Source organism: Halichoerus grypus, chromosome 3 (assembly GCF_964656455.1).
Source record: "Halichoerus grypus chromosome 3, mHalGry1.hap1.1, whole genome shotgun sequence".
NCBI classification, from domain to species: domain Eukaryota; kingdom Metazoa; phylum Chordata; class Mammalia; order Carnivora; family Phocidae; genus Halichoerus; species Halichoerus grypus.
Genome location: NC_135714.1, coordinates 127,583,294 through 127,596,469, shown reverse-complemented (window position 1 = coordinate 127,596,469; position 13,176 = coordinate 127,583,294). Strand labels below are relative to the sequence as shown.

The following is a 13,176-nucleotide window of genomic DNA, read 5'->3' as shown; positions in this document are numbered from 1 at the left end:
CATGTCCTTATTTTGTATTCTTTACTTCTCAGTCAAGTGTTAGTGAACATTTTTGCTTTTCTTTAAGGTGAGTAATAACAGTATTTAACTATGATATGAAAGATCAACAGCCCTTGCATTTATTTTTACTGCTATATCATCCAGTGGCATATTGTGTGACTGCCTTCAACCATTTTGCCCTTCGGTTTTGAATCTTAATGTTCTGCTCTTCATTAATGATCATTAGGATCTTGTATTTCTTAAAAGAAGTTAAATTTAAGAAAGTTTCATTAATTTAAGAATGGGGATGCTTTAGATTCATTTCCCTTGTTCAAGACAAATAATTTTTACACTGATAAATTGGTATCCTTGTCTTAAATTTACTAATAAATAGAAAAAGCTTAGATAAAAATGGCATGATGAAAAGTATGACATTCACTTATTTCAAGTCAAAGAAAATGAAAATAAAATAAGTGCTGTGGCAGTGACAAGATATTAAATGTACAACATTTAGAGATTGGTCACCTACAGTAGGTTGTAGGCAATTCCACCATTGGGGTTTAAACTCATATTTGATAATCCTATACAGAAACCTCCCATGACTGGTCAGTGGCACATGAGAGATAAATTAGCATTTTAATGAGAGCATAATATTCTCAATGGAAGAGAACCTCCACTATCACCATTGCTTTTACCTTGTGAACTTTGTGTGAACTTTATGTTTGTAGGAAGGCTTTGAAGTGTACTTTTACCTTGGTGATAAATTGAGTTACATAGTAGTGCAGTTACTGGGCAAAGGTAAAGGGTAGGCTATTTCTACCCATACTTATAAATATTTGTTAATAATTGACTTCAATAACAAGGTCTGCCATTCTGGTTTAATAACCGAGGGTCACTAGTGAAGCTTTGTTAGCCCCCTAACTCTCCCTGATACACTTAGGACTGGTCTTGGACTTAACAATTTACACACATGCCCTATTTGAGTCTGTGCTGGGATTTGTGTTGAGGACAAGCCCATTAGGAAGAAAATCTTAGAAGCTCAAGTTTCTCATCATTCAATGTAAATACTGTTTTTTCATCTGAGATTGTGTTACTCTTGCATTTTTAGTGTTAAAATAGCCTTTAATAATAATTACAGAAAGGGACAATTATGATAATAGATGATCTTTCTTTTTATCATTCTTACTTCTTTAAAAAATTTTTAATTTAAATTCAATTTAATTAACATATAATGTATTATTAGTTTCAGAGGTAGAATTTAGTGATTCATCAGTTGCATATAACACTCAATGCTCATTACTTCAACTGCCCTCCTTAATGCCCATTACCCAGTTACCCCCTCCCCCCCCACCTCCCCTCCAGCAACCCTCAGTTTGTTTCCTATAGTTAAGAATCTCTTATGGGGTGCCTCGGTGGCTCAGTTGGTTAAGCGTCTGCCTTCAGCTCACGTCCTAATTCCAGGGTCCTGGGGTCAGGTCCCACATCGGGCTCCTGCTCAACAGGGAGTCTGCTTCTCCCTCTCCCTCTGCTGCTGCTCTCTCTCTCTGTCAAATAAATAAATAAAAGGAGCTTAAATAAATTAAAAAAGGGGTCTCTTATGGTTTGCCTCTCTGTTTTCATCTTATTTTATATTTCCTTCCCTTCCCCTATGTTCTGTTTCTTAAATTCCACATATGAGTTAAATTATATGGTATTTGTCTTTCTCTGACTTATTTCACTTAGTGTAATACCCTCTAGTTCCATCCACATCATTGCAAATGGCAAGATTTCATTCTTTTTGTAGACTGAGTAATATAACATTGTATATATGTACCACATCTTCTTTATCCATTCATCTGTCCTTGGACATCTGGGTTCTTTCCATAGTTTGGCTATTGTAGACATTGCTGTTATAAACATTGGATTGCATGTACCCCTTCAAATCACTGTGTTTGTATCATTCTTACTTTTTATGTAAAGCTGACAACTTTAAGTCTCTTTCCCAATTAAAATTTTTTTTTTCTCTCTGGGGTCTTTAATCTTTTTTTAAAAATTTTTTAATTTAAATTTTAGGTAGTTAACATACAGTGACAATATTGGTTTCAGGAGTAGAATTCAGTGATTCATCACTTACATACAACACCCAGTGCTCATCATAACAAGTGCCCTCTTTAATACCCATTACTTACCCACCTCTATCCATCAACCCTATCCTAAGAGTCTTTTATGGCTTGTTTCCCTCTCTCCCTTTTTTCTTTTCCCCCTTCCCATATGTTCATCTGTTTTCTTTCTTAAATTCCACCTATAAGTGAGAGTGTATGGTATTTGTCTTTCTCTGACTGACTTATTTCACTAGCATGATACACTCTAGCTCCATCCATGTCATTGCAAATGGCAAGATTTCATTTTTTGAAGGCTGAGTAATATTCCATTGTGTGTGTGTGTACACACCACATCTTCTTTATCTGTTCATCAGTTGATGGACATTTGGGCTATACTCTGGTTTCTCTTCAGATCACATAAATCTTTTGCATTCTATCAATTTAAAATTTTTAATATTTTATTTTTTAAAGTATCTGCTCAGCTTGTTATTTTTAATAGAAATATTTTAATGTTTATTTGATCTAGGAGTGATCTGCCACCAAGTGTCCTATTAACTACTTATGCTCTATTGTGGTTTCTTTGGGGTTGTGGGAGAATAAAAATTATGCATATGGGATTAGAGTTGGCACATACTGAAAGTAATAATTATTCCTTATGCTTTTTTGTATTTCCAAAGTTTCCTATCATGAATACATGATGCTTTTAAAACCATGAAATAATGTTAAAATAACCATGAAACCAGAATATTTGCCAAACACAAATAAACTCAATTAGTAAGATCCCCATTTATAATTTTTTTTTTTTTTAAATCACTGTGTACAAGTCTGGGAACCAGTGCCTTAAATATTCAGATTCAGGCTCTGCAAGAGGGAAGCAATGAGATCTCAATAACTCAGTGCCCTGTTTGGGAGAGAAAGGGAAGGGGCATTTTGGGGTTCTCTGAAAATTCACATCTAGTATAAATTTTGAACATAAGGAACCTCACTTATCTGAGAGGCAGGGGAATACTGGAGGAGGCTAAGGAGGTCACACTGGGATTTTATGCTAGCTTACATCCTTAGCACACTAAGAGGGTTTTAATCAGTTGATGAATACTGGTGTTGACCTGAGAGATCATCAATATCCCCTATAAAATAAGTTCTTGTGAGAAGACCAACTCAGAAAACTGCCTGAAAAGAGCTATGAGCTGCTGCCTCTGTGAGAGAAGCCACAGTGCTGACGAGCAGACTGTGCTGGGACAGCTGAAGAGTTAGAAAGATGGGAAGGCAGCTTCAAGAGGAGAAGCCACCAGGTGACTAGCAATTCATGAGGCCACTAACAGTCCCATGATACCAGGAACACTGTGTTTAAATTAGTCTGGCATCCTCGTTAAAAGGACAGGCTTTGAAGTGAGACAATTAAGAGTAGATCTTGGCTTCACTATTTATTAACTGTGAGGCCATGAAAATGCCCTGCAACCTCCCTCTGCCTCAGTAACTGAAGATGTGATATGAGTATTATAATATGAAACTCAGAGGGTTGTCAGCAGGTTAAATATATGTGCTTTTAGGATTAAATTAGTTAATGTATATAACTGGCTTATTAGCACACCGCCATCCGCATGCTAAGCTCCCCCCAAATACTATCAGTTATTGTTTTATTTATTTAATTTAAAAGCCTTTTATTGACCCTTTGTAAGTATGAGACACTCCTAGGTGATAGGAGATACAGTGAGTGCGTTAGCAAACAGCCATGGACCTTGCCTGCCTGGAGCTAAAAGTCTTGTGAGGGACACAGATTTTAATCAAATAATAATATAAATAATATAATTACAAACTTCAGTAACCATAATAGAGAAAACATGCAGAGAACAATAACTCTGGGATCTTATATTGATCTAGTCTGGTGATAGTCACAGGAGACTCTCGGAAGAGACATGAAGAAGGTATAGAAGTTACTGAGGTAATGGAGGGAAGGAGAGGGGAACATGCCAGGCAGGCAGAACATCTTGAGCAAACATTCTGAAACAGGGGGAAGCAAGGTGTATTTATGAAACTGAAAGAAAGCCAAGGTTGTTAGAGATGGAGATGGCGGCAGGGCCAGAATGTTAAGAATCTGTTAGGACATAGTAAAGAGCTGACATTATTTTAAGAGTATCATTAGATGAATGGATAAAGAAGATGTGGTATGTATGTATATGTATACACACACACACACAATGGAATATTATGCAGTCATCAGAAAAACCCGAAATCTTGCCATTTGCAACAACGTGTATGGAGCTAGAGGGTAGCGAAATAAGTCAATCAGAGAAAGACATGTATCATATGATCTCACTGATATGAGGAATTCTTTAATCTCAGGAGACAAACAGGGTTGCTGGAGTGGTGGGGGTGGGAGGGATGGGGTGGCTGGGTGATAGACATTGGGGAGGGTATGTGCTATGGTGAGCGCTGTGAATTGTGTAAGACTGTTGAATCACAGACCTGTACCTCTGAAACAAATAATACAGTATATGTTAAAAGAAAAAAAAAAAAAGAAGAAGATAGTAGGAAGGGAAAAATGAAGGGGGGGAAATCGGAGGGGGAGATGAGCCATGAGAGGCTATGGACTCTGAGAAACAAACTGAAGGTTCTAGAGGGAAGGGGGGTGGGGGGGGATGGGTTAGTCTGGTGATAGGTATTAAAGAGGGCACATATTGCATGGAGCACTGGGTGTTATTCGCAATGAATCATGGAACACTACATCAAAAACTAATGATGTAATATATGGTGATTAACATAACATAATAAAAGAAAAGAAAAGAAAAGAAATTTTTAAAAAATCACCAATTAAAACAAACAAAAAAAAGAGCATCAGGAAACCATTGAATAGGAAAATTTATAAAAAATACATTTTAAAAATATTACTGTGGCTGCTGTTTAGAGATAAGATTGGAAGGGCCAAGAAGACTATTTAGGAGACTAAGTTGTTTGTGTCAACATAGGTGATAATTTTTTCTAGATTCTACCATTAGGTAGATGTTAGTTCCACAATAGCCAAACTGTGGAAGGAGCCCAGATGTCCATCGACAGATGAATGGATAAAGAAGATGTGGTGTATATATACAATGGAGTATTACTCAGCCATCAGAAATGATGAATACCTACTGTCTACACTGACGTGGATGGAACTGGAGGTTATTATGCCAAGTGAAATAAATCAATCGGGGAAAGACAATTATCATATGGTTTCACTCATATGTGGAATATAAGAAACAATGCAGAGGACCGTAAGGAAAGGGAGGGAAAACTGAATGGGAAGAAATTAGAGAGGGAGACAAACCATGAGAGACTCTTAACTATGGGAAACAAACTGACAGTTGCTGGAGGGGAGGTGTGTGGGGGGATGTGGTAACTGGGTGATGGGCATTAAGGAGGGCACATGATGTGATGAGCACTGGGTGTTATACGCAACTGATGAATTGTTGAACACTACATCTGAAACTAATGATGTACTGTGTGTTGGCTAATTGAATTAAAAAAAAAAGAATATACTAAAACTGTAAAGATAGATGGCAGAATGACAGTTGCCTTTGAAGGGGAGGGAGGTTAACCAGAAATGGGTATTAGGGATCTTTCTGGGGTAATAACATGCTCTATATCTTGATAGGGGTTTGGATGATATAGCTGTAAACATTTGCTAAACTCATTAAACTGTACACATTAAAAAAAAAAGAAAACACTTCTATCTACATGAAAGAAAAAAAAAAGATAGATGCTATTTACTGAGACAAGAAACCCTGGCACAGGACAGGTTTTGGCATATAGACTTTGAGATGCCTATTCGTTAGCTAAGTGGAGTTCTCAATTAAGCGACTGGGTTTCTTGATTTTGCCACATTTTGTTAACTCTAAGATATATACTTTCATATTTTAGTGTTTCCGAAATTAAGCTATGTCTTATAATCAATGGTATGCCATAGTTAAATTTCTAGTCCTTTATATTTCTTAGTGGTGTGTAAATTGATGGGGCCCTCAACATCTGTAATGTGTTAGATCCAACAAAATATTGTTAATGATAATAATAATAACAAAGAAGACCACCATAACACCAATTAGTAGCCCACAAATGACCAATTAACCAAAACTTCTGATCAGCATCCAGTAGGAACCACTGACCCTTAGAGCATCCAAAACAGTGTAGGAGTGACCAGAAAAGGCAATGGCTTCCTTTCTTCCACCCACCCACAAGCAAGCAAGATGGAGGAAGAGACAGGAAACTGCTGTCATTATCTTAATAGGATAGAGGCTATACCAGCATCTGTTAAATGGAGGTCATCATAATGATAATAATAACTAATGCTTAAATAATGCTGGCTATAGGCTAAGTGTTTCTCTAAAGACTAGATATTCTTCTAAAGACTTTACTTACATTAACCCATGTAGTCCTCATAACAACACTATAATGTAGACAGATTTACTATGATACTGAGCTGGAAAGAGGTTAGCTAACTTGCTTCAGGTCACACAGCTCATAAATGGCAGATCCAGATTCACACCCAGGCAGTTCAGCTCCAGAGCCTCTGCTGTCAGCCACTGCTCTCCCTACCGAAGATAATTAACTACTTGGTGACCTGGGAGCAATAGAGTTATGGAAACTTTGTGTGGGCTTTTGCCACAGAAACAGACCTAGGACATATACATGGAAGATCTTCAGATTTTTACTACACATACAGCTTGGGGAGGAAGGGGTAAGGAAGAGCTGTTAATCTGAGTTCTGAGAACAGTATCACTACATCTGAATCCAATGTGGCCATACTGGCTCAGCAGTGCAGTAAAAGGAAGGTGCTCCATAAATAACAAAAATTATCAATATCAGCAACAAAAGTTAAATTCCTACTTTTAATCTTGGGATGTCATATGTAATAAAATAAAAAGAGAACATGTTTTATAAGCTGTATGCTTTCTAAAATTAAAAGTGTTTATCTCTAATCAACTTTGATATTATGAAGGAAGGTACAATCATTCAAAAATCATAATGCCTTGTTTATATAAGCTCCAAGCCTCCATTTGTGTTACCTGATGGCAAATGGTGACACTAGCAGGACTCTGAGCTAGAAACCTTCAATGTGGGTCTGCTGTTAGAGTTCGCACTGTGTCTTATTATCCTAGCAAGTGCAACATTCCACTGACTTCATGTGTTTCTGCTTAGTCTTCAATCAGAATATGCCGGTAAGAAAAAGTGGCGGTTATACATTTTACCGCTGTTGAGATTTTAGTTTAAGGCATTTACTTTGCCTGAAATTGGAAACATTTGTTTTTAGGATAATACAGTACTTTATTGAAACTAATAAGCATAAACCTATCAAATAATGTTACTAAACATCCTTTTTTAAACTAAAGGAGTTAGAAAGATATAAATGTTGGGGAGGGGAGAAACCTTAAGTGCAATTCTATCTTTTCACACTAAATAGCTGCGGTTATTGCTAGTTTTTCCTACTTTAATTTTCTTTATGGTTTCAAAGAGAGACTCTGATCTATTTTGTTTCCTTATCTTGTCTATCATGGAGAACTTCAGCATTGTATTTTATTTAGCTGTGTGATTTCTCATGATGCAGTGCTGCATCCCTAGCCTCCCTTACAACTCGGAAGGTAACCCTCTGCCTGAGGAGCTCCCCTCTCAACTTCTTGAAGAAGTATGACTGAGTGAAAAAGTAAGGCAGGTTCACGCTTCAGCACTGCTTTATAATAGTTCCAGCTTCCTCTCTGCTCTTGACAGATGATGTTGGCAGGTGTTAACATAGATATCACCTATATAATTCTAAATCTATATGTAATCTTTTTTTTAAAAAAAAATCTATACATAATCTGTTCACATATGTGAGCATATGTGAGGAAGAGTTTTTGTTTATTTTGTTTGTTTGTTAGTTACAAGGGAACAATTTTGAACTTTCCCTTTTAAAAGGAGGCAGAAAAGTCCCTAATATATGTGTATAATTGAAAGATGCAATAACATATTTTTTTCTGACTCTCTCATCATTTCTATTATTGAAATAATACTAGATGAAAATTGATAACACATTAATCTAGTACATATAGACGTGGTACCATATAAATGCTTTATATATCTTATATCACTTAAATGTTAGGATTATCCTAACAACAATTGTATGAGAACAATATTATCACCTGAAGGTAAACTGATTTGTGTAATATTTCACAGCCTGTTAATGATGATTTGAACATTAGGGCCCAGGTCTGTCTATATCAACTGGGGTCCAATTAGGAAATAGAAACTACACAGTAATTTGAGCAGGAAGAATTTAATGTAAAGAATTATTAATTATGATCTGCTACTAAGGGGTAAAAATAACTCTAAAGAATTGAGAAGAGCACATGTAGGGAGTGGCTGGTACTCCTAGGTTTGAGGCAGAGCACCTAAGGAAAGAACAAAAAAATTTTTTTAAAGATTTTTTTTATTTATTTGTCAGAGAGGGGAAAAGCACAAGGGGGGGGGCGGTGGCAGGCAGAGCAGGCAGAGGCAGAAGCAGACTCCGTGCTGAGCAAGAAGCCCGACGTGGGACTCGATCCCAGGACCCTGGGATCATGACCTGAGCTGAGGGCAGGCACTTAACCAACTGAGCCACCCAGAAAGAACAAATTTTAAAGGAGACCTTCTACCTTCACCCTACCCCCACCACCGTGGAGCCACATCTTGGAGAGGGCAGAGCTGTGGCCCAGCGAATGGCAGAAAAGTTCACTGAGGTAGCAGGCTAGGGGAACTCATAGGAAAGCCACTTTCTGGGGTTCTTGGGGAACTGTCCATAGGGAGGTGTCACACTGTGGAAGGTGCTGCACTATGAACTTGGTAAGAAGCTCCCAGTGTGTGTGCATGTAGTGGGGAGTGGTTCCAGGAGACACCCCCCAGAAAGTGCCCTACACTTCTGGCTACTGTGCACTCTAAGAGCCAACAGAAAGAAGTACCCAGAACCAGGAAGAGCCCCTTCACCATCTAGTTCCCTTCTTGGCTCTCTATGGAAGATGCTTAAAATTGTGCCTTATGGCAAAGAAGTGTTCTAGTCTCACAAGCAGGACAGTGACAGGTGGATTAGGAATGAGGTAATAGATTGATACCTGGCACACAGCCCACCAACAAATCTACTTTCTTAATCATTTAAGCATTATGTCATATACTTACTATACCACAAAATATGCTATTTAACAAAAAAAAGGAATATAAGAAGAAAGGAAGGAAACTAGGAAGGAAAGAAAAAATGCAACAGGGTTATAAATGGAGATTTACATCAGTATTTCTTTTTTCTTTGAAATGTTTCTAGGTAGAGTCACTTTGAATTCATTCCTCAGGAGATTGTCTTATTGAATCTTAGGCACTGGCTTATCAACCGAAAACTGAAGTTGCAAAGTGGAGGCCCAGGGTCCATAACCAAAGATTTTTCACTCTACAGTTCAAATTAATTTTGAATTCTTGTTTCCTCATCTACTAGTTAATGCAGGTTATGTTTGGTTGATAATCATTTGTTTGCAAATCAGAGCTTCCTTAGATAATCCAAAGCCTAATTGCATCATTTATAGACTGCAAGATTTAGGCAAGTTATTTAATTTCTCTGGGCCTCAAATTCTTTATGTAAAATGGAAATAATAATAGGATATGCCTTATAGATGTTTTATGAAAATTAACTGTATTAATGTTTAAAAGCATTTGGAACAATTCCTTGCATATAGTAAGTGGTATATAAGTATTTGTATATGTATCATTATATTTTCCTATAGACCATAGCTTAGAAATATTAATTCAGTCATTCCACTTTGGGGAACTCTACGTTTAGTCCACATTTTTGTCAGATTAATCTGATTTCATTGTTTACTGGCAATTAAAAATATATATGGTTATGTTATGTATAATATGAATGCTGTTCATTGGTTACCTTACTTTTTACTATACCTATTAACAATACTGCTTTAAACTTACAGTGTTTGAAGACGATATTTGTAAATCCCTTACTCCTTAATTTTTGCTAGGAATTATCTGAACAGTAAGATTGTTGGTGAAGTACCTTTGGCTAAAGAAAACCCACGTTGTCAACATAGCGATTAGCATTCAAATTATTAAATAGTTTTTAATGTTGCATCACTTACAAGAAACACATTAGACAAAAATGTCTAAAATTTAAAAATTTTTAATATTCTCTCTCTTTTTTTTTTTTTTACAGAAGACCATGAGAAATATTCTGAACTCATCAAGAAGTTCAATGCGATTGAAATGCTATTTACACTCTATCCTCCTCAAGGTGCCCATGTGCGTAATAATATACGACTTAGGTCAACTTGGCTGAGACCAATAGTAAATGGTGAAGAAGGTTATAGATATATAGGTAAGATGCTGAATCTTATTATTTCTTTTTATAATATAGAAGAAATGACTCTTTTTAGAACTCTTATTTGTCACTTAGATGATGTAGGGTAATACATAGACCCTATAGAGTACTCATTTCAGTTCTTAAGTATTATGCCTGCAATTTAAAAAGTGGCTATTTTAGCACGGAGGACCATAGTGGAAGGGAGGGAAAATTGAATGGGAAGAAATCGGAGAGGGAAACAAACCATGAGAGACATTGGACTCCAGGAACCAAATTGAGGGTTACAGAAGGGGGATGGTTGGGGGGAATGGGGTAACCGGGTGAGGGGTATTAAGGAGGACACGTGTGGTGATGAGCTCTGGGTGTTATACGCAACTAATGAATCGTTGAACACTACATCAAAAACTAATGATGTACTATATGCTGGCTAATTGAACATAAAAATAAAAAATAATAATAAATAAATAAAAAATGCTATTTTACACTTTGGTGCCTCCTCGAGAATAGTGGAAACACACTGTGTTTTTTCATTCACCTGATGATAGACACTTGTGTTACTTTTAAAAATGTGATACTATAAGGAAAGTTACTATGAACATTCCTGCACAGGACTGTGTCTAGACAAATGCTTGCATTTCTCTTAACTAAACTGTTTTCCAAAGTCGTTCTATCATTTCATATTCCCCGTCAGCAGAGCTCTGAGAGCCGCATTCGCGCTACAGCTACATCAGTACTTGGTGTAATCAGTTTTTCTAATTTTAACCTTTCTAATAGATATGTATTGGTATTCCATTGTGGTTTTCATTCACATTTTTCTAGTAGATAATGACATTCAGCGTGTTTTCATGTATTTGTCATTGTATGTCATCACTGGTGAAGTGTCTTTTCAAATCTTTTGACCATTTTTTAATATATACTTTTTATTTGTCAGTGTTGAAAGTCCTTTAATATTCTGAATATAAATCCTTTAACATATATTCTCTGAAAATATTTTCTCCTAGTCTCTGTCTTGTGTTTTCTATCTTTTAATAATGCCTTTTGAAGAGAAGTTTTTAATTTTGATGAAGTCCAGTTTACCCCTGTATTCTTTATGTTTTTACTGTGATAGCCAAGATATATCAGTCAGACTTCTAGTCACAAAGTTTTCTTCTAGAAATTTTATACTTTTGGGTTTTATATTTCAGTGTATAATCTATCCTGAGTTACTCTCTTTTTGTACTTGGCTCAAGGTACAGGTTGAAGTTGTTTTGTTTTGTTTTGTTTTTAATTTAACATGTTGATATCCAAATGTGCTAGTGCTATTTGTTGAAAAGACTATCCTTCTATGAATTAACTTTGTATTTTGGCAAAAACAAATAGACTAAAAATATATAGATGGCATATAAGCACATGAAAAAATGACCAATATCATTAGTCATTAGGGAAATACAAATTAAAGCCACAATGGGAATACTCACCTATTGGAAAGACTAAAATAAAATTTGAAAATATAACAATGCCAAGTCTGGCAAGGATGTAGAGCAACTAAAGCACTCATTCACTGCTGGTGGAAATGCAAAATGATTCAATCAATTCCTAAATATTATGGTTCTTTCTTATAAAGTTAAGTTACTCTAACCATAAACCCAGCCATCTTACTCCTGGGTAATTGCCCAAGAGAAATGAAAGTGTCTGTTTACCAAAAACTTATATATAAGTGTATATAGTTGCTTTAGTCCTAATTGCCAAAAGCTGGAAACAACATAAATGTTCTTCAACTGGTGAGTAGATAAACAAAATTTGTTACCTCTACACAATGAATTATTTTCAGCTATAAAAGGGAATGAACTACTGATATACACAACAACATGAATTTCAGATGCATCATGTTAAGTGAAAGAAGCCAAATTCATAGGCTATATATAGATTCTATTTAAATGACACTTTGGAAAAAGCAAACTATAAGGACAGAGATCAGTCCAGTGTTTTGCAGGGCTTACAGCTGGTAGGGGGGTTAGATTACAAAGAGGCAGCATGAGGGAGCTCATAGGATGATGGAATTATTCTGTCTCTTGATCATGATAGTGGTTATATGGCTCTAAAAATTAGTCACAATGAACTGTATACCAAAAGAGTGAATTTTACTATAAATAAAATTTTAGAAATAAACACAAAATAAAAAAAGAAAAGAATTTATATGAATGACAAACAAGTCCAAAAAAGATGTGCATCATTATTACTCATTAGGGGAATGTAAATTAAAACACAATGGAATATAGCTACTTACTATAATGGCTAAAATTAAAAATTGAACATACCAAGTGTTGGCAGGGATGGGTAGCAACTTTACCACTAATATTCTGCCATTGCAAATGTAAAATGGTAAAAATGCTTTGCAAAATAGTTTGATGTTTTCTTAAAAAGTTAAACATTTATCTATTTTATGACCCCACCATACCACTCCTAGATATTTACCCAAGACAAAAGAATGTATATTTACATATAAAGACTTGTACATGAATGTTCATAGATCTCTTTTTTTATAAAAGACTCAAACTAGAAACAAGTCAAATGCCTATCTACAAGAGAAAGGATAAACAAATTGTGATATATCCATCAGAATACTTCTAACTCAGCAATATAAAAGAACTATTGACAGTATTGATACAGGTAACATGGCTGAATTTCAAAAGAATCATGCTGAGTGGAAGAAATCAGACAAAAAAAGAGGACAAGAGTATGATTCCATTTATAAAAAAGTCTAGAGAATGCAAACTAAACCTTATGACAGAAGCAAAT

The 13,176-nt window shown here is 35.8% G+C and overlaps 1 protein-coding gene across 1 annotated transcript in view; it reads left to right on the top strand.

Moving 5' to 3' along the window:
- IQCM (IQ motif containing M) overlaps positions 1-13,176 on the top strand; it is a 362,431-nt gene that overhangs the window by 273,898 nt on the left and 75,357 nt on the right. Inside the window, exon 13 of the mRNA XM_078068245.1 lies at positions 10,252-10,413. Within this exon, the coding sequence (XP_077924371.1) occupies positions 10,252-10,413 (162 nt within the window). The remainder of the gene's footprint in view (positions 1-10,251; positions 10,414-13,176) is intronic.